Genomic DNA, 22,658 nt, shown 5'->3' on the forward strand with positions numbered 1-22,658 from the left:
TAGTAATCCCTGTCAAGAAGAAGCTCTATAATCATTAAATCCTATACTAATGCTAAAATAGCAGAGAAAAGAGACAACAAGTTCTATATTGGAGAATCCACATAAGATACAGTTGCTGAAACACCAACAATGCTCAAAACTAGGGGAAAAAGCATCACCACCTTGTTATCTCTGTAAGTACAACAGAGTATATAAAAAGGTGTTAAAGGTACATAGAAGGGATCATTCAGCTACACTGGTCTTAGTTTCCTCTTGCAGAAGGCAGATATAAACTATATGCTTTGGATTTTTGTGAACTAAACACCTACTCTTTATGTCAGCATTCACTATGAGTTACAAAATGCCAATAATACTTTTTATATTTTAAACCTGTAAACTGCCAGTAAACTGGTTTGCAGTAAAATGTCAAAATGTACAACTGCAATGTGTCACAGGGAGACAGTGGAGCAAACATGAGCCTGCTACCTATATCTCAGGCCCTTGCAAGAAACTTGCATGTGAGGCCATTTCTTTCGAGTTTATTTTTTCATTCCAAGATTTTCATCTTACAGTTTTTTTATCATAAGTATCTGCAAATTAAAAGCATCCAGCTGTGTGTTTATGTGTATGCACCCATCTATATACGTGTGAATATTTCAGGCAGTGCAGGACCTCTTGTTTTAGGTCACCGCTGATAATCTAGCAGTTGTTTATATTTAAATGAATAATGCTGCTAAGCAGAAGGTTCTGCCTTCTGGAGTCCACTCATTTTTTTTGCATTAGGAACTATCTGTAAATGATTAACACTCTGGAAATCAAACTAGGAGAGCCAAGTGCGAGAGGTGCAGGAAGGAAAGCAAGAGCAACCCTCCTGTGCAGGAACAGCAGACTGGAAGGGCAGCTCCTTCCCCTGACATAAAATCAAGTAATTCTTTTAACAGATGGATCCAACTTCATTCAGGTCTTTTCTTTTTTCCCTGCCCTGTTGTTATTCCTGTTAGAATATTTCTGAAGTGCCACTGGCTTGGGAGCATCGTGATTTCCTGCCTGTGTTTACCCCTGTCTGACAAGGGTGACTGTGTTTCAACAACTGAGCATGTGCACTCAGGTTGTGACATGGAGAAGCATTTTCTGTGAAGATCAAAGGAAGGGTTAGTTGCAGCTAACAGAAGATTATTTGAGTTAGGATGGGAGACAAGCCTGCCTTTGTTTGAAAGGGATGCTGGAGAGGTGCATGTTGGAAGAGGCATGCCATTCCTCTCAACTGGTAAAGGGAGATTCTTACATAAAAATTCTTTTGAGGATTTGCTAAATAATGTATTAAGCTGGTTACATTTCTCTCAGGGTTTTCTGTTTCTGATTGAGGTGGAGTCAGAAATAGCTCATTTGTACTTTAGCAAGACTTGTACTACAATAACAGGAGGGAACGAGCTCTCTGCACTTGGCTTGGAGGCCCATTTGTGTGTACAAGCAAGGTTTGTGTGTGCATGCAGAGTGAGACATCTCTCTGAGAGTACTCCTTGTGCCTTGCCCTGCCTGCTGTGACACTGAACAGCTCTGTTTACTCATTGTTCAGGTAGCTCCCTTTTGAGCTTGCCTCCAGCTTGCCATAAGCCTTGTGTCACCTCCTTAGCTCTCAGTTTAGGGGTCCATGGAGCCACATTAAGCATGTGGTAGGAACAGCACAGCCTCTCAATGTGAGCCAGACTGTAGCTTCTGAGGATTCATATTCCTAGGCTTGGACCTTACCTTGTAGACCAGGAATTAGCCTGGGTCAGACAGGGATATCCAGAAAGCCTGCTCCTAGGCAGCAATAGAAGCATATCCCCAAGCCAACTGGCCATTTTGGGGGAGAAGCTGGTCAGGCAGTGCTAGTTGGCCTCCCTGTTTCTCCTGTGTCACCTGGAAACTGGCAAAAGTTTACAATCCTATTCTTGCTTTTCCTGGTATTTAATTTCTGTAGTTGCCATGGAGACGATATGTGATGGTACTTGAGAAAATCTTGTATTAAGATGTTTTCAGCTATGATTGATGTTTTTATACAGTCATGGGAGAGGTTTTTATTTTCAATCTAGCAGGCATTATTAAAAACATGAAATGGTCTTTGATTATGCAGTAAAATATCCTAGGAACTAAAATGTCCCAAAGTATCACAGGCTGCTTGTGGAAACAGTGTAAAAATCTATTCTGCCCCTTCTCCATTCTCCCATTTATTTCTAGTTTTAAGATTTCATTCCTGAGAATAAGAAATTGTAATGTAGAAGTGACAGGTTTAGTTTTAACTCTTCAAAAAGGAATAAAAAATTGCTACTCATAGTGGTCTCTTAAAAGTACCTGAAAGTAGGTTGTGGTGAGGTGGGTGATTCTTGTCTCCCTAGTAACAAGTGATAAAACAAGAAGAAATGGCCTCAGGTTGTGTCAGGGAAGGTTTGAATAGTACAATAGGAAAAATTTCTTCCCAGAAAAGGTTCTGAAACACTGGAACGGTCTGCCCAGGAGGGAGGTTGAGTCACCATCCCTGAAGGTGCTTAAAAGACATGTAGATGTGGTGCTTAGGGTTTAGGTGATGGACTTGGCAGCACTGGGTTAATGGCTGGACTGAATTATCTTACAGGTCTTTTTCAACTTAAATAACTCCATGATTCTAGGCTTGTTAACAATACAGTGGGTGGATATGTTTGTATATAACTTTAGTAAGCACATAAAAAGTTACTTTAGTTACTTTATTTCACAGTTCATATTCTCCAGCTTGGTTTGCTACCTGCTATGTATATGAATTAAAATAATCAGAGTGATGAATATAATTAGGATCTCAGGAAAGAGATTAAAACCCAGAGATAAATAAAAGAGTCCCATTTCTGCAGCTGCTGTATCCTCTGAAGTTCCCCCACCTTTTCATAACTTACCATACTCTCATTCCAGCCTTTGCAATTTGTTACTTTCCTGAAAAAAGATAAATTTTAAATTTGTGAGGTAATGTAGTTACCAAGTCTCCTCTCTCTATTCCTAACAATGATGATGCCAAATGTTTTAACTCTCTCCTTCTCATATGTTGAACAATGCCCCTTTTCTTTTATGTCACAATGAAAAAATCAAATGCATTTTCATTTCAGGTTCCCACACTGGTAATTGCCCTTTTACTCTTATTTCAGCTGTCCTTCAGTACTTCATATGGACCTTAACTGATATCTGAGTATATGAATTGCACTATGAAAACCATTGGAACAAGGACCTTGTTTTATTTATACATCTGTGAAGTACTGAGTACAGCCAGAGCTCTGTGAATAATAATAGCTAAATGATAAGCCTCTCCCAATTCCACATGGTAGCTCTTTGAAAAATATGGTTTTTGTTAAGGACTCTGAATTCCTCTTGCTTCAGAGTTAACTCATAATTGGAAGTTTAGAACATGTTCCACCCCTTTCTCTTCTTTTTTTTAATAAGATCCATTGAGGTCTGAAAAAATCCCAGTTATTGGAAATGGTGCATAGCTTTTGAAACAGTACACACCATTAAATTTGTTGGGAACACCTTTAGATCACAAATACGTAGAGGAATCAACAATAAAAAAGGAGCAACACTTTAACTAGCCTTGATGAGTGAGCAGGCAACAGACATTTAAAGTGTTTGGGGTTTTTTCTGCTCATCAGTTCAATTTATAGGCATAGCAAGTTTCCATAAATAATGGCATGTACCTTTTAGTCAATGCAAATTATGTTCCTTTTTCTAAGTTTTCATTTCACAGACCTGGCAACTGCAGTTTAATGTGCTCTAGGAAGGAAAACACACATGTAATATGGATAAATTGCATTTCACCATATAACTGAGTCTCCAATGCAGATTTTAGTCTGCAAGTGATAAACTTAGTGGAATTATTGCCAAAGATTTCAGCCTGGCTTTCATTTGCCATAAACCCCTTATTTTACTTTGATAATAAATAGAGACTTTGCATGTAAAATGTCACTTTAAAATACTGTCAGAATGATGTGAAAAGGTTCTCTGGTAAACAAGCATCAGATCCTGCCTGAGTGCTGGGAGCAGGACCATACCCAGCCAGTGCCACACTGCTGCTCACTTATTTGGAATAGCAAAATAGTGCTGCCACTCCACGTGACAAATGGATTTCTCCTGGCTGATGGTTCAACCCTCCCTCCCCCACACCTCAGCTTGTGCAGGAGTCTCACGTGGCTGGGATGGGAATGCCAGGGAGTGCTGACGGTGCCTTGCTTGAGGCAAATTTGCCATTTCTTGAGCTCATTTACCCCAGCACCCCCTGTACAGGGGAGTGTCACTCCTGACAAATTGCACAGGGTCACCAGTTTAAAACCCTTGCTGTGAATTGTGAATTTTGACCCTCCTTTAGTGTTAAACATTGGCATGCGGCTGATAAAGAACATAATGGTAATGGGGTATGTTTTGGATGGTGTGAGAGTCTGTCTGAATTTTCCCTCATCTGCCTCACGATCGTCATTTGGGGACCACTGAAGAGAAGACCCCCCTGTCTAGAATCTCTGGCTCTAAAGGAGAAAGTCACACGCCGAAGGCCCTGAGACCTGAAAGCACAGGGTTAAGTTACTTGTTTCCACAGGTGTGTTTGCTGTATGCTACACTGAGAAGAAGAAGGGGCACCGTGCCCTTTTTGCAACAATAGCTTTGGTCCCACCTCTCGGCCTGGCTGGACTTCTCCTGAGTTCAGGTGGTCTCCCACAGAAGACCCTCACCTGTTTTACAACCACCGTGACAGACAGACTGAGATGTAAGAAGCCTTTCCATCAAGGACTGAGACATGAAACTCCTGTGTGAAAAGGCCCCTCTCCTCCTTCCAAGGACTGGGACTGAAACCCTCAGCCCGGGGGAGGTGTGTGGGGGAGGCAAGCTGGCCAAACCGAGATGTTTGCCTGCAGGTTGTGACCACTGGACCAAGAAAACAGTGGCTCTCATTTACTGCTGAGAACATAGACTACCTGTTACAGCTATTCCCTAGTACATCTGTTTCCCCCCCCCTCACAATTTTCCATAATAAAAACCTCTGAGTTAGCTAGAGATTTTGGGATCTCCCAGCGTAACAGGCGGATCCTTGACTGGACTGGACCAAAGGACTTTGTCTCTCTGTTGGTAGCTATATCCCTCTCTCTCTCTCTCTTCTCTCTCTTTCTCTATCTTTTTCTCTCCCTTAATCCCTCTATCGCATTTTGCTGTGGTCATTCAATAAAGGTGCATTTGTTTTGATTATTACTGCAAACCCCCTTGTACCGTGCCGGTTCTTTTGCACCCTGAGGTCACCCCTACGAACCACCACGACACCCGTTCGTAAGGACGGATTGTGACAGATGCATTATTTCAGGAACTCGAGCAGGGCAGTGAGGGAGCAGCAGGCCAGAGGAAAGCATTCCTCAAGCCTCTTTGCTACCAAGTAAAATGCTGGCAGATCCACAATCTCAGTCCATGGTCTGTGTGCTCAGGGGCTATCTAGGAAGGACTTCAAAGTGGGTAGGTGGCTTTAATGGCTTGTTCCAAAACATATTAAAGTGAAGTAAAATAAATGTCTGTATTGTTTTTTACTTTCTGGAAAACTTAAGTTTGTTTCTCTGACAAGCCTCATGCATTTGGAAGCACTGGAAGAATATGTCAACAGTTTGAAATCTGGGGTCTGACAAAGTGGCCTGTATGCTCAGACAGATGTTTCAGTGATGAAGAAACTTACATTTTATGCCAACAGTTTTGAATATTTAAAGCTCTTTCCTGTAGAAGTCCTTAGTTGACTGAAGCAGTACCATGGCTCTGAAGTTGTGTCTGCAACTGAATTCCCCAACTGAGGTTTGTCTTGAGACTTATGTGTGGGAAGCTCTGCAGTGCTGTGGATGATATCACAACTGGATATCACAACTGGAAACTCAGAGAATATCATGTTTATTACTTATTAAACTGGCTGTTCCACCAGTCCTTTAGCCTCTGAAGGACATTAAATGGCAGACACTGTACAAATAATGAAGCCTTTCACATGATAAGATGGGAACAGAAGGGCTCTGGTGGCTTTCAGGGCAGTACAGCAATTTTGTGATCTGTCTTCAGTTGCAGGTTGTCTTTCATGAATGGTTTTCCTAGCCTGAGATATGCTTTTTCTCCTCTGAGTGCTGCTGTATGTGGTAACCCTGGTTCATTAAAAATTGCCTGCTGATTTGATTCACTCTGATTTGAGATGTTTGCAATGTAATTTTCCTCTTTACTGCATTTCCCCCCATTTTTTAATTTAATATAAGCACATGTGGGTATGAACCCACATGAGACAGTTTTGCCATGCTGTAGCTGCAGGGTGTTGCTGTGCTTTCATCTCATCTCCCTGAATGGATCCATGTGATGTTTGACCTCCTTAGGGCATTGTGCTCTGCTCTCAATCTTCAGGGGTGTGTCCAGCCCTGCCTTTGGAAGCATGGTGCTATCCCCATGCTGAGCAGAGCTCAGGAGCCCCTGTCAGCCTGGAGCAGGCACTGCAGTATATATGCCAACAGCAATGCTCAGGTGAAACATGTGGTCATTGCCATAAGGTGACCTGAGCCATGGGGGTGAGGTTTGAACCCAGCCTGCTGCCTGTACACGTGCACTGCTTTTCCTTGGGTGCAGACCAGGAGGTTGCTTAAGTTAGGCACAGAGGAGTGTCACAGGATAAGGATTTTAAGCTGAAAGTTGGTAGATTTAGACTAGATACAAGGAAGAAGCTTTTCACAATGAGGTGGTGAGGCACTGAAACAGTTTGCACAGAGAAATTGTGGATGCTCCATTCCTGGAAATGTTCAAGGCTGGATGGGGCTTTGACCAGCATGGTAGAAGGTGTCCTTGCCCGTGGCAGAGAGGTTGGAATTAAATTATATTTAAGCTCCCTTCCAACCCAAACCATTCTGTGTTTTTCCAAGAAGAGAATTGACCTTTGTAAGATTGTTTCTGTTCAGACACAGGCAGGTCATTGTGATAGAAATCTTACGCGTCCCACAGTGATATCTGAGCCAAGCTCACAGGTACCTGGTGAAGCAACCACTGTGGTGCAAAAGCAGTTGCTGTTCTGGGGAGGACACCCAGGATGCAGGGCATTGGAAAACCCACTGCTGGAGATTTGATTCACAGCCTCTAGAGGCACACACTCAGGTCATCATCAGTACCCACACATGGATCTGATTTAGCACATTATTTTAGATGACCAATGGAACACATGACCTCATCCTCTGCTCACCAGCTGCATTCAAGAGCTGGATGGAGACCCTCTTGTGGTCTGGCTTCACATCAATGGTGTTTTCTCTGTGGTGTGTTGGTTGCCTACTGAGTCCTGTGCAAGGTTTGTGACCCCCAGCTGAATACTGGGAGGAAGGAACTGCAAGGGGTTGCATCCAGAGATGCAGCCATAACGATAGGATCAGCCTCTGGAACAACAAGAGCCACAGAGAGACTGAGTTCTCAGCTGGGAGTAGTGGGGATTTGTTACAATTACTAATGTAAGTGCAGTAAAATGATGGGGTAAATGAGGGGGCAGATTCTGTTTTCTATTCCCTTCTGTCTCCTTTTTCTTAAACACTTCATGACAAGGCTGACAAGGCCACTTCTCCACCTCCTCACAAGGGAGCATGTTGTCATTTAAAAAGTACAAATCTTCGGTAGCAAGAAAACAGTTTTGATTTAGTTGCTGTTTTTTGAAGCTGCTGTGTGGGCAGGATGAAGTGGTCAAACTTTGGGCAAGATCAGTGCTCAGGATTTGATGCTACAGCATTAAGGCATAAGGAAGGAAAACCCATCCCCTGTGCTTCTGCAGAGGGTGGTGTCCATGTGGCAGCATTTCCCCAGAGTGGAAGGAGGCTGTGTGTCCCTGTAACAGTGGGTGCTGATCTCTGCAGGGACCTCTGGTCTGAGGTGTCCCAGGCTCCAGGGAGGGGTGTTCCCAGAGCATGAAGAACACAGTGTGTGTGTAAGAGCCCAGAACATGCTGCTGGATCCCACTGGAGGATCCCAGGGAGAGGATGCAAGAGGGGAAGGACCTCCAGTGGCCATGCATCAGAGGCTATGGGCTAAAATCTTGAGTAATGCTTCTCACTGGATGCTTCTTGTATGCAAGCTATGGCACTGATGCTGTAATAGTTAGCAGCACTGCCTTGCTGCTTTCTTGTCCCTGAATCCCTTTGGACCCATCAGTCATGTCTTGGTGACACCTGGCAGGCAGCCAAGCACTTCTCTCAGAGCAGTTCTGTTGTCGGCTTCTCCTGCCAGCTCCAAGCCACTACAGAAACAGAGGGGCTAGAAACAGTTGGGTTCTGCTGCTTGGCTTAAATATTATATTTGATTTGTAATAAGGCTGTTGTTTCTTCACACTTTTGGGGATGCTTTTGCTTAGTCTGGGAACTATCTAACCACAACAACAATTCCCCCTCCAAGTGCTTTTGGAAGATCATGTTGCTCTTTATAAATGTTGAAGGGTAGCAGTCTCTGGGGCTGCCTGTTCAGAGCTGCCCAGGGACCTTTTGGGTAAGTATCATGAAACATGAGGCTGTAAGCACAGAGTTGGATGCTGCTTTACAGCCTGGAAACAGTTGTTATGCTGGGTTATATTACCATGACCTTGTTTATAAAAACTGATGGTTATGTTTGTCTTCTCTACCAGCTAATGGGGATCCTCACAGCACTATAGAAGTGACCTTGAATGGGTTTTTAATACACTTAGGATGGCTTGCAATGTGTTGGAACATTTTGACAGTGGACAGGAAGCTCTGTCAAGTACATGTTGTTTGACCTTGCTGAAATGGCATCTTTAAACAACTTCTTTCCAAAATAATGAATCCTGCTTGAGTGTTTTTAATTTCTTGGCTTCATAGAAAGCTTGCAAATCTTAGTGAAATTTAGACAGTCTGATTAGGAAATTTTTTAATGAAGTAACACAATACATTAAAGACACTTTCAGGACACCTACGTTCCTGGCTGCCCTGTCAAATAGTGGATATGTTAACATGTAAGATAATTGTGTTCTGGTAGGAATGGTTTGATTGCTGATGGTTTTCCATCTGGATAATGTAGAAAACTAGGTCCTTTTTTGGGGGAAAAACCCTCTTTGTGGTTTTCAACTGTGTAGTTTTGTCTTTCATGAGATTGAAGAAGGTTTTCTACTGAAGGACAGCAAAACCAGCATGCCTTTCCATTCCCACTTGTTTATTACTTAAGCCCTAGTCAACTATGCAGAGATATTCCTTACCACTTTACTCACTGCAGCATGAACTCAATGACTGAGAAGTACAATAATTTGGTTTTGATTGGGCCATAATGTGCTATCAGAAAACCACCATTATATTGTTCTTCTTAAACTAATAAGTATTTTTGTATTTCTTTGCCTTGTGATTTGCAGACTCAGCTGTTTGGAGTTTTACTTGCTGCTGCTTCAAATTTTCTCATCAGTGTCTCTTTGAATATACAGGTATGATATGGTTTCTCTTTATTCAGAGTTATGTTTAGCAAGTACTTACATCACATTTGGTTTTGATGAAGTTCAAAGTGCAACTTTTGTAGCATTTATTTAACCTTCTCTCTTTCATTAACTATAATCTAGTGCCCTGCTATAATTGCTGGGAGATGGGAGTTGTTGGGAGCTCTCAGCCTGTTCTGTGCTGTGATTGTCATACAGGAATAGAAGAAATATTCATAAGTCCTCCTCCTTTCAATGTGCCAGAAAGAAACACCAGTTGTGAGTCACTTGTGGTCCCACTGAACCTGGGATTAAGGAAGTGTACTATAAGAGACAGTATCAAAAGCTTTGCTGAAGTCCAAAAAAATTACATTAACTGGCTTTCCTAGATCAGTGAGGTGGGTTACCCTGTTACAGAAGGAAGTCAGGTTTGATAAGCAGAACTTTCTCTTCATGAAGCTGTGCTGGCTGTGACCATTGACTGTGTTGATGTCAAGGTGTTTCTCAATACCTCCCAAAATAAACTTTTCCATTATTTTAGTGGCACTGAATTGAGACTGACAGGTCTCATTTCTGATTCCTGTCTGACTGACAGGAATTTTTCAGGGTTCTCCTTCTTGCCCTTCTTGAAAACTGGGACAATGTTCACCACCTTCCAGTCAGCTGAGAGATCAAAATCAAGAGAGATTTTGCAATGACATCAGCTAGTTCTTTGAGGATTCTTGGATTAATCCCATCAGGCCCTATAGATTTGTAGGGATCCAGCTGGAGCAGTACAAGTTCAGAACCACCTGGAATTTGATCATTCTCATAGCCATGGTCCTCCAGCTCAGAGCACTGAGACCCCCTTGGTCCATCATCTGTGTTGAAGACAGAGGCAAAGGATGCATTAAACACCTCTGCCTTGTCCATGTCCCTGTTTGTGAGGTGCCCATCCACATCCTGTAACAGGCTGATGTTATTTCTATGCTGCCTTTTGCTATTAAATATCTGAAAAATCTATTTTTATTGTCCTCCACATTTCTGTCTGTCTTCAAGTTGAGCTTTGGCCACAAGAAGTTTTTCCCTACAGTGGCAAGCTGCATCTCTTATTCTTCCAGGTCACCTGACCTTGCTTCCACAGGGCACACACCTTCCTTTTTTGCCTTAGATCCAAAAGAAGATCCCTGTTCACCAAACTAGTCTTCTGCTTGACTTCTGACACTGGGGAATTGCTGCTCCTGTGCCCTTAGGAGGTGATGTTTAAAAAGTGACCAGCACTGGCAGACCCCAGCACTACTGAAACCTATCCCAGGGGACTTTTCTAACTAGGTCCCTGAACAGCCTGAAGTCTGCTCTCCTCATGTCCAGAGCTGAGGTTTTGCTGTACTTTTCCTCCTGTCAACAAGGATTTTAAGCTTGATTATTTCGTGGTCTCTGTGGCCAAGACGGCACCAGTCACCATGTCACTCATGAGAGCTGACAGGCAGCAGATCAAGGAGGGCACCTTTCTGAGTCACCTCCTTCAGGACTTGTTCCATAAATGCATACAGACATACAGGTTTTTACAATATTGGACCCCAAAACAACTTTGGCCAATTTAGTTCTTCTTTTGCAATTAAGATAAAATAATCTGAGTAAACACTATTTAAATCATAAAAGTAAAGGAAGGTGTTGTCCTTACAACTGTGGTAAAACATTGTAAGATGTCAATTATAAAATACTTTCTGTTTTAATAATTAGAATACATACTCAGTAGAAAGTTACATTTTTTATTATAGTCTGTGTCTTGTAGGCTTAGTTGCATTTTGAGGTCTTCTAACAGAAGTTTTTAAAGCACAGAAGACATTGTTGTGTAAATTGTTCAGAAGAAGTATTTTTGCTAGCTAGTATTTTAGAAGTTGTGCTGGTCTCATATAAAGCTACTTCTTGTTTTTTCTGTAAAGAATGAAACAGAAAGTTGTGGAATATGAAAGTTTCTGTTCATAGTAACCCGATTTATTAAAGCTAGAAGGTTCTTGTCATGGTTTGACACTGGCACAATGCCAGTGCCCCTATGAGAATACCCTCTTCCTGGTTTCTGCTGTGAGATGTGATCAGGAATAAGCAAAGCAGGCTCCCACTTAGGAAAAAAAAAATTGTTAACTAAACTACAAGTGAAAGGGAAAAAAAAAAAAGAACACACAAGGAAAATGAAAACTTCACAAATACATCTCCTCCTCCTCTCCACCAAATTCCCAATACATCCCCCAAATCATCGACTCTCGGTCCGGCACCACCCCTCAGAACACTCAATCCTCAGTTCATCAAGAGGAGAAGGAGTCCTTCTTGTGCCAATGGTGACCTCTTCCTTTCATGTCCAGCGCTCTCACCACTGAACACAGACCAGAGCTGCTTCTAGGGTCGACTTTTAAGGATGCTTTGTCCCACTCCAAAAAGGCACAGTCTCTCCTTTGGGACATCTGTCCCCCCCATATTTTTCAACCCCTGGGGCCGAGGGGTACCCACACCGAACCCTCTTGGTCCTGAGGCATTGCCTCCCCCTAGAATGCAGTCTCTGTGTCACAAGGAACACGGCTCTGTCCATGGCTACACAAAAAGAGTCCAGCATAAGCTACTCCATCATCTCTTCCACCTGAGTTCTTCTCTATTTCTCTCGTGGCCCATTTCCTCTTGTCTCATCTTTATCTCTCTTCTCATTCAGCTCCAGGAGGATTAGCATTTGTAATGTTTCCATCATCCAAGAAAAGGGTTAAAAATCTGAGGCTCTGTCTGTCCAGAACTCCCATGGCTGCCCAGCCGGGCACCTTCTCACACCTCCCCCCCCCTTCTCCTTCTCGGCCGGCCACTATTAAATTTCAAGGTGGCACAAGCACAGTGTCTCTCTCTGTCTCTCCTGGGGCAGAGGGTGGCTGCCCGATGCCTCTCAGTGCTCCTCCACCCTTCCATCCTGCAGGGGCCTTCCCCTCCCTTCTGTCCAGGGCCCGGCCTACCTCACCCGGCCGCATGGCTGCCCCTGGGCCTACCTCACCCGGCCGCATGGCTGCCCCTGGGCCTACCTCACCCGGCCGCATGGCTGCCCCTGGGCCTACCTCACCCGGCCCCATGGCTGCCCCTGCCCCGCCCAGCCCGCAGCCAGGCAGGGCAGCTCTGAACCTTTCCCTGACCGGAACCCAAGAGAGCCTCCCAGGGGAGAGCCCTGCTTTAGCCCTGTGTTCTCAGAGGCGGATCCAATGTCCCAATGGCCACATTAGGTGCCAATATTAAAATCTGAGCACCCATTGGCCTGACCACAGCATCCCAGAAAACATATTTCCTGTCAAACCAGCGCAGTTCTTCAGTGATTGCTTTCTATTTAAACATCATTAGCTAGAGAATCCCACAGAAAGAAACCTGTTTAGCCAGAGGAGGTAGGCAAGTTGAGATGACTGCTGCCTTTCCAACAGGAATTCCAACCTACAGGTGGTGACAGTGCTAGGACAGGCTCTAGGAAAACCTCTGAAGTTGAAGTGGAAAGGTAAAGGTGAAGTGAAGAAAAGTGAAGGTGAAGTGGAAATTAAGTCTGGCCATAATAATGAGGTTGTTCAGAGTTCATATCTTTTGTCTGCTGAGGGTACTGGGTGCCAAAGTAGATGCTTTGCAAGGGGATGTACCAAGGCATACAAGCACACTTCCATTGACTTGTAATCATAACAGCCCTTACTGGATTTGAACGATCATCTTTTTAAATGTTGATTAGGGAAACCCAGTGGTTCTCATTGCCATATGACAGAAAAATTAAACTGATTATTTTTATCCTTTAAATTGGGTTTTTCTCCATTTAGTAACAATATCTTCTAAATATGAATAACGACTTTCCCTAGATCTCAACATTTCTTTTCACATCCTATTAACTGGACAGGCCAAATTTTTTTGTTCTGTCCCTTTCTGACCATGTAGACCATTATCCTGTTTTTCTTCCCTCTAGCAGGTTGTCTATTAAAGAACAGCTCATCATTTGCAATTTCAGCTGAGTTATAAACAGCCTCCACCTAAATACCATTTGCACACATCACTGTGCAAAGAAGACAGACATCTGGGGAAAGAAGGCTGTAGGGGAGTTGCTGAGCTCACCTTCCTGTGTTTGCTGCACACCTTTTCAATCTCACTGCGTCTTCAAAAGTTAATCCTACAAGAATCTGGGGTGAAAATACCCCTCAGGATTCAGTTAAGAATTTGTCTATTTAATTTTGGCAGAAACTCGGATTCTTGAATAATAATTTAGTATTGTTTACTATTAATTTAATTTGTATCTTTATTGGGGTTTTTTTGTTTCTTTGTTTATAAAAATGGAAAATCCATTTTGGATGGGTGGCACAAATTTGATTTCCTTTTGCTCTTTTTCTTCTTGGAAGGCTAAACTTTCTCCTAGAATTTCATCCCCTGAATATGTTACACAGCACAAAGCTGCAACAATGTGCTACATCTTCTCAACAAGAGCACTGGCGAAGACTATGGGCTATTACAGACATTGCTCTTTGTCCCATGCTCTGTCAAGTAGCCTACAGAGAAGGATGGGAGTATGAGGAAAATCCTTTACATCCTCTCCGGGCTCTGCAGGGAGACTTCTAAAATCAAATATCAAGTGATGGAGAAAAAAAAATTTCTTTTACCACCATTTGTACTGTAATAACTGTATCATTTGATTTCCACCTTTTTTGATCCATGTGCAGAAAGGGTGGAGAGTAATTTGAAAAAGGAAAATATAATCTGCAGAATTAATTTGGTAAACATTGCATCATTCCCAGTTATGACACTTTCTTGATGGAGACTGCGTGGACTCTGTTTCAGAGGATCAGTGTGATCAAAGACAAATTGTCTTGCTATATACATGTTCTTGCTGTACAGCCAGAGAAAAAACAATTACAACTTGTGCCAATGATACCTTCGTCATGTAACAGGAAGTGTTGATGAAGTATTACTTGAGTATATGTTATACCTGTGCCAACTGTTTTTTCTTTAGAAAATAATGTTTTACTTCTGATCTCCTTCTAAGGTCAAACAGGAGACTGTAGCCAAATCATAAATTCTATTTAATTAATTTAGAGTCCTCCCTACAGAAGGTGTGACTAAGTGCCACCTTTTTCATTTTGAAAGTATATTTGTGGTGAGGATATGTTTCACAGACAGGAACACCCTGTTGTCTGTTCCCGCTGTCCCAGTTTGTTGCCACAGTTCTGATTCTGCCCTGTCTCCTGCCTTTGAGTGTTTGCAGATTCAGAGCACAACTGCTGAGCTTTGCTTTGAGACAGGAGCAGATGTGTGCAGTGATACCTAGGAAGCACTAGCTAGTATTCACTTAGCATTTTTCAGGTTTATTCAGAGGCCTAATTTTTCAGCCCTTTCCACCACGGCTAAGAAAGTGCATCTGAAGCAGCACCAAGTTAACACAAAGCTCTGCAGCAACAAGCTCAAAGTCACGTTTAAAAAGAAAACCTTGATGCACCTGGAACTTGAAGTTGACAGCCCCCTAATTATGCCACTTTTGTCAGACATAAGAACACAATGGAAGTTTTTCTCTTCATGCCTGTTCCTGATAATTCCTTTTCTAGAAATGCGCTCACCTCCGGCTGGTTTGCCAGGCAGAGCCGAAGCCGTGCTACAGGAGCAAGCTGTGGTGCTGTGGCATTGCCCTCCTGGGGCTGGCAGAGCTGGGCACTTTCACAGCCTATGCCCTCGCCCCCATCGCTCTGGTGGCTCCACTGGGATCTGTTTCTGTTATAGGTGAGACCATTTGCCATTTCTTGCTCAGGTATGTGCTTCACTCTAGCCGCTTGCTTCTGGCTAGAGGAATGATACCACAGAAACTGCAGCAGGAACACAAGAGGAAAACGTTAATGTCATGGTTTGAAAAGAAATTATTCATATAATTACATGAGCTGACAGTTTGACAAAAACTGTCTAATTAAATCAAAGACTCTTCTAATATATTTCTTTTTCCATGGTTTTGTCTTTTGTGTCACTGTGCTCTGCTAGCTCCTGCCCAGTGCTGTAAGGGCTGCCAGTTCTGCAAGCTCCCAAAGAGGGGAACTGGCATCCTGCTGCATGCTCAGAGCTGTGCTCTGATCCTGAGTACCTACAGCACATTTTCTGTGTTACCATCACACCAAGTAGTTTCTGCTGCCTGTTCACCATGATTCATGTTGATGTGGGCAAACTTGCTTGACACTCTTCAGTGTGTGACAAAAAGGGCCTAGAAATTTCCAGAAATGTTTAGTACATTTATGGACATTATTAAACATGTTCATTTGTTCCTTTATGTACAGATTAATTGGACTTTAGCTGAAGTGACAGGATCTCACTCTTTACTTCATGTAGGGGTTTTTGTTATTAAGGTGCTCAGGTATGAGATGTCTGTTTCTTTGACAAAGTAACACACATTTGAAAATGTCCTTATGTTGTGCTAGTGTAAAGCAGGGTAGACAGGGCAATATTGCACAGAAGCTGTAAAAACAGGAATAGAGGGTGCAGCTACATCCCTTAACCTGCTCACTTCACGTCCACAGCTGAATCATCCAGGACTGAGAGATCTCAACAGTTCTGGATATGCTCATTTACTTGCTATTGGCAAGTGATTACATTGCATGGTCTCCAGCTACCAGTTACATGCTTGGAAGTGACACTGCAGTGAGTGACTCTCCATGGGAAGGTAGAAAAGATGAAATACCTTCCCAGTGGACTGCTTAGCTGTAGGGGAATGAAGCAGCTCACAATATGTAGGTGCAATTTAGCAGAGAGAGAGAGGCAAAAGGAAACTGCAGGCAATTTACTGCAACCTTCAATGCTAAATTCTATTGCAGAATTTCAGATATAAAGCCATGTTAGTTCATCATAGTAGGAAAGAGTTCTCAAAGAAAGGAATGACATATTACCTGAGATGAAAGTGTAACTTAATATGATGTATCCCAGTGTGATTTTGGTGGCAGTAGTTATCTGTAACAATTGTAGGCATTGTCAGAACTTCTCTGAACATCAAAGAACGTTGGCTGATCTCATTTGTTGTCCAAGCTGAATAAAATTATAGAAAATTAGAAAGAAAGAGCAAAAAGCAGTGAGTAGGAAGAAAAATCCCAATATTTATTAAACTGAAAAAGATGAGATCACATTTAGGGTTGATTTTTATCCGAGCTGATTCCTTCTTTGCTTTTGCAAAAAGTGAAGAAGTGTTGCATCTGGTGATTCCTTCATTCTACACTTCCCTCACTTACAATAAATACCAAGAAACTATTTTCCTAACTGTTATATCTTACCAAAATTCTCACCCATTTTATTTTTTTAAACTGTCCCAGAACACTTATTCTGTAAGATTCTAGAAAGCACTTTAATATCTTATATTCCATTCCCATAAATCAGCTGGCAGTGTCCATTTCACAGCCCAAACAATAGAAATATCTGAAATTTTATTTAGTCTAGAAACATTCCCTTAAAGAAGAGCAAGCAAAAATCGTGCAGACAGCCAATTACAGCAATAACTTCCCAGTAACACTTCCTACTACAAGATACTTTCCTGTCTTCTGAAATTAAAGCCAGAGAGAGAGAGCATCCTTTCAATTTTAAAAGAGTTCATCATTTAGGGCAATGACGAACTGCCCAAGTCATGTGTGCATCATCTGCTAGCAACTGGGCCAAGGGTAGTTTAGGCAGCAGGTTTTCCAGTTTAAAAGATCAAGAAATAGTTTTCTCATTAAGTTGTGACCACTTTTAAGTGGTGGGAGTGGCCTTTGTAGAGTCTACCTCACAGGTTTTTTTGAGGTATTGTTGAATGTCTTTCATAAATTAATTATTTTTAAATGAACAAATTAAAGTACTTAATAACAAACTCCAAATGCATACCTGAACCCCAAGTCCAACCTTCTGAGAAGCATTTTGTTCCCAAATTCAGTGTCAACATGTCCCATATGGTAAGGGCTGACTCTCAGTGCCATTGGAAATGCAGGACATATGGTGTGCTGAGGAGAAATGTCCTTTGCAGTATGTCCAGGCATCCAGGGGATTCTCTGCAGGTCTCTGGGTTTGCAGGGAGTTTCCTTTGCTTGGAAACCAGGGTTTGGAGGAGGAGAAGGCAGACTGGAGTCTCTGCCCAGAATGGATTTGGGCTGTACCCATCATATATCTCCAGACTTCTGAGACGGGAAGCATCTTAAAATAGATGGAGCCAACATCTATTATGCTCTGCCACCACATTTAACTACATCCAACTGGATTTTGCACTTAACCCGGTATCAATTAAATACTGAAAACTTTGTGCCTCGTTCTATTGAGCTGGATTGTTCCAGTGTCATATTTTAAAAAGAATAGAGCACCAAAGATCATGAATTGGCATGGTGCCAAGAGATTTAAATATATATTTTTTTAGAATTGAGATAGAAAAAAAATATATTTTTCTTCTTACACAGTGGAAGTATTTCTGTGTGTGGTTGCAATGATGCAAGCTCTACATCTGTTCAGGGTTTTAAATAGTTTGAGAAGACAGCAGTTGTTTTCTTCAAGAGGAGAAATTAGTAAATTTTTAATTTAAAAGTGGAGGAGTAATATATGTTTGATGTGATCATTAAGAAACTTTCTATACTTAAAAAGTAAAACTCATGTTTTTCACGTAGCTTGGGTAATTTTAGGTTGCAGTGGTTTTTAGCTCATCATCTTGCTTTTGCCTGCAGAAATGACTTGGGGATGGGAAAGGTGAGGAAAAGTCATTGGCATTGGAGACCATTTCTTCTGCAGTGTTCACCATTCTGTGGGGAGTTGTTTTACACTTGCTCCACCCAGGCTGACATTGTTAAGATCCCTTTGCATTTTTATATGCTCCTTGTAAACAGCAATGGAGGGCTTCAGTCCTAGGAAAGAGATAGTTTGGGAAGATTCTCAGATACTCTTGTAGAAATGGATTTTTCCCACTCACTGTAATGTAACATCTTTGTGGCCCAAGAACTTGGAATTCTGAGGACTCTGTTACTAATGATATCTAGGAAACATTCACTAAACTCTTCTTTAAAATACTTGATTTGTACTTGTCTAGAAAAAGCAAGAAAAAGGATATTCAGAGTTTTTCCTTCTCTCTGCAATGTGTATGTCCTATAATCCAGGTTCCAGAATTAAGCTCACTTTAATGGTCTCTCTTTTGAGCAGTTTCTCAGATGGGGAAAAATGTTTCATGTTTTGTTCACCACTTTTCCAGTACTAATCTTTGATCATGTTAGAAATGTTACAGGTTCAGTGTGCAAGACAGCTGTCAAGAGGTATCTGTAATGTCTTTCTTTGTATTCAGTGGAGCATTAATCTCCATCATATAAACTAAGAATGGGTTTTAGAAGTCAGTTAGATGTGATGAATTTGTTCCCAGGTGTCATTTGAGCTGCAGCAATGAATTGCACTATGTAACTCATTGTCTCTCCAGATTTTCCTGACTCTGTGGCAGACCACAATAGCTTCTGTTTGGGGATGGATTGAAGCATCTTCAAGTTTTCAGTACTGGGAGGGTCCTGAACCACTTCAGCTTGGAAGACAGGCTGAGGGTCTGTTCATAAAAAGCATATTCTGAGGTCACATCTTGGAATGTGACTGCCAGCAACTGCATCCTCATAACTTGAGCACTGCTCAAATGATTTAGGGCAAAATCAACTGGGTGAACTTAAACTGCTTGATTAGATGGAAGCACACCCTTAGGTTGCATAATGCAAAGTGCTTGGTCTCAAAGTGAAATATTGTTGTACAAACTGAGAGAGGTGCAATAATCTTTGAATTGTATCTAGTTCTCTTCTCTTGGTATTCCATCCAGACCACTGGTGAAGTGTTCTTCTGCATGGGTGAATTTAAATGCCTTTGCCTGACTGAATCTGTTAAGCTTAAGAGAATTAACATTTAAAGCAAATACGAAATTTTGTGATTTTTTTTGAAAACTGTTGGAGAAGACAGTAGTGCAAGCAGTCTTTGCATTTATAAGGAGAGCACTAATCTTTTTAAATAGTGCATAAAGCTCATCTGGGAATTGAAAAGAGGAAAAGAAAGAATATAATAATATTGTTATTAACTGTTATAAACAGTTATATATGTATATAACTGTTATGAACAGTTGTTACAAAAACTATTTAGTGTAGAATTAGACAGTAACAATAAGAGGTAAAAAGATCATATTCATAAATGGCTTGACTATTAGGAAAACAGCTCAATAGTCAATTATAGTGAAATAGTTTTGCATAGGAAAAATAAATCATGCACACACACTTGAGTTTTTTATGGCTGGATTGGACAAAATACACAGAATACATACCATGAATCAGGGTGTGTTTTCTATCTTTTATTTCTGTTGTGTATTATCCCTTTCTTAAAGAAACAAACACAACCCAATCATAACTGCAGCTTTCATGTCTAGGAAACACAGGAGTTATTTTGTGAGCTGGATTCTCACCATTCATTGTCTGCTAGTGGCAGAACCCACACATCACACTGCTCTTTATTTCTATTTGTGCTGGAGAAAACCTACATATGGAGATAATTGTGAATGATCACTCTCCTAAGAGAATGAGCAGCTGACTGAGCTATGTGTAGCACCATTACAGCCCTTTCTCAAGTCACTTAATTGCATATCATAAAAAACCTCAAATTTTTAATCATTTTTTTCAATTTACACTGAAGTTCACATGCTGCAATGAATACACATTTATTCAATATATGTGAATATACGATCATTCAATATATAATTAATATATTCATTCAATAATCAATGTAAACCAGCCTGGTTTATGCTGATGCGTAAGAAGATGAAGATTTTTAGATAACAATTAAGTTCCTGAACAAACCCTTTCCCCCCTTTTCCAACCAACAGTTTTTATTTATCATGATGATTTTGATGTAGTGTCAAATCATATTTTCCAGTTGAGTTTCATGAGCATTAAGAAAGGCTTTCTTGTATAGATACAAGCATTTTACAGTACCTATTTATTTCTCAAATTATGGGTATTAATACAAGCATGCATTCAAGGCATAAAATAAACTCAAGGATTACCTTAGGATGTGCTGGTTCTCTGATTTTAATCCTTAACAGATCATCTCACAGATTTTCTGCCCTTCTCTTCATGTAGCAGGCTACCATTGTCACTGGGAATGGGAGCTGGATCTCTGCCTACTTTTGGAAGTTTTACCTTAATAACTAGTGAAAAAGCTAAAAAATTATTCTAATTCACCTGAAAGTACACAAGTCTTCTCAGATGACCAGGCTTTGCTTTGATGTCTTGAAGGCTGATAATCCAGGCCTGAGGCTGTCCATGTGTTGCATTCCCAAAGCCAGTGGTTCAAAACCAGCAAGGCTTCAGAACAATGATAAATTGCTTGTTTTGTTCCCAAGCTACTGCCAGCTTTGACACGATTCTTTTGTCTGGGTTTCTGTATTGTTGTATTTTATTGCTAACCAATTAAAAAAAAAAAACAAAGAAAAAACAACAAGAAGAAAACTATTCCTCATTTTGACACAGATCTCAGTCTCTATGTTTCTTTTTTAAAAAAGAAAGCAAACAACAAAAAAGAAAAAACATTGCAAAGATGTATTCATACTTTGCAGCACAGCAATTGCCCAAGTTCCCCAGTCTATTCCCTCACAGACTTAAACAAAATGTTCAATAATTTATTTCTCACATCAGTATAATGTGATGGAGGAGGAGGAAGCACAGTTTCTGTGAAGGAAGAGCAAAAGAACTCTGGCATGGGAAAGGAAAAATTTGGGCTGAGTGGTAGGGAATTAAAGTTACACTGTAGTGATGGGGTGAAATCAAGGGGAAGTGGGCTAGGAGGAAAGTGTGGGGGTAGAACATCACTGGTAGAGAGGAGGAGAGGTGGGAAGATGCAAGACACCTCACATGTGGTCTGAGGGAGGGTAGGAAAGGAGAAGAGAGTCTGGGGAGTTTCAGTAGGTCTGCATTTAAGAACTGGATTTGGGATACAGTAAGGGCTTATATTCATATATCTGGTAGGCCTGGTTATTAGCCTCTGGATGCCCACTTGCTCTCTTGCAAAGAGTCCACAAGTCCTAGGAGAATTCAGGTTGGAAGGAACCCCAGGAAGTGCCTAACCCAAGCTCCTGCTCAAAGCAGGATCAGCTTGGAGGCCACCCTGCAGAGAGGAGAGCAGAGAGTGTGTGTTAGCCTTAAACTGCCTCTTTGGGAGGAATTCATGTCCTGAGCTACTGAGTGCACCCAGGGTTGTGAGTGGGAGCACAAAGGAGCTCAGGAGGAGGAGCAGAGCAGCTGGGAGGGCTGTGGATTTCTCACTGGCCTCCTGGGGAGCGCTTTGATGTCTGTCATTTGTCCTGCCAGCCAGAAAAGGCTGCAAAGCCAGCAGAAGGCAAAACTGGCAAACACCAGCCTGCATTCCCAGGGCTCCTTTTGTACTCCTCCTTCTTGACCCATCTGCAACAAGACAGTCAGCTCTGGGATTCTTTGCTTTAATCTGATTCAAGCCTACCTCGAAGGATATATATGTGGAAGACTATCCCCAGGTCAAACCTGGGAGCTTAGGCCCCAGAAAACTAACAAAAGTCAAATTAAAATATCACAGTCTCTTGGCCATGCTACCATAACTTACCTAAAGTTTAGTTCTGGAGGTAACAGCCAGAGTTTGTGAGGCTTCTGATCAGTCATGTATGTCTTCTAGCATCTCATCAGGTCTGTGCAACTGTTCTCTGCTTATTCTCTTTTATTTACCCCATTTCCTTTTCTTCTTCACTTGAGTGCAACTGGAGCATTGGCAGCTTACCCCAGAGACAGCTGTGTTGTGTGTTCAGAGTATCTCCTGGGTCTCATTCACCTTGGTGTTGTGCCTCCCTTCCTGCTGCAGCTTTTTCTCTACTCCCAGATGGTCTAATATGTGTTCTTAAACCCTCTCCTATTTTTAGATTCCTCTACATATTGCTCTACCTCATAGAGTATTAATTATACATAGATTCTGTTAAGCTCATGATCTCTGGTGCAGTACCAGCTATCTCTGGAGACAGGGCTTGCTGCATTTGAATGCATTATTAAAGCAGAGGGACAAGTTTCATTACCTGGCTGCATTCCAGCAACTCCTTGTGCCCACTGCCAGCCTCAGAGGCTGTGATCCCTGTAAGCTGACATTTGGGCATAACTCATCTTACCCCAAATTGGGTGCCAACAGTGGAATTGCATTTACTAGACCTCTGCTGAAGGCAGAGAGTCCAGACATGGAGTACTCAAAACAAACAAACAAACAAAAAGAACAG

At 41.8% G+C, this 22,658-nt stretch overlaps 1 protein-coding gene across 1 annotated transcript in view; it reads left to right on the forward strand.

The window, feature by feature from the left end:
* NIPAL2 (NIPA like domain containing 2) overlaps positions 1-22,658 on the forward strand; it is a 50,106-nt gene that overhangs the window by 8,884 nt on the left and 18,564 nt on the right. The window contains 2 exon segments of the mRNA XM_066547768.1: positions 9,356-9,424; positions 14,983-15,154. Coding sequence (XP_066403865.1) covers positions 9,356-9,424; positions 14,983-15,154 — 241 coding nt within the window.

The sequence above is a fragment of the Molothrus aeneus genome, chromosome 1 (genome assembly GCF_037042795.1).
Source record: "Molothrus aeneus isolate 106 chromosome 1, BPBGC_Maene_1.0, whole genome shotgun sequence".
Classification (NCBI taxonomy): domain Eukaryota; kingdom Metazoa; phylum Chordata; class Aves; order Passeriformes; family Icteridae; genus Molothrus; species Molothrus aeneus.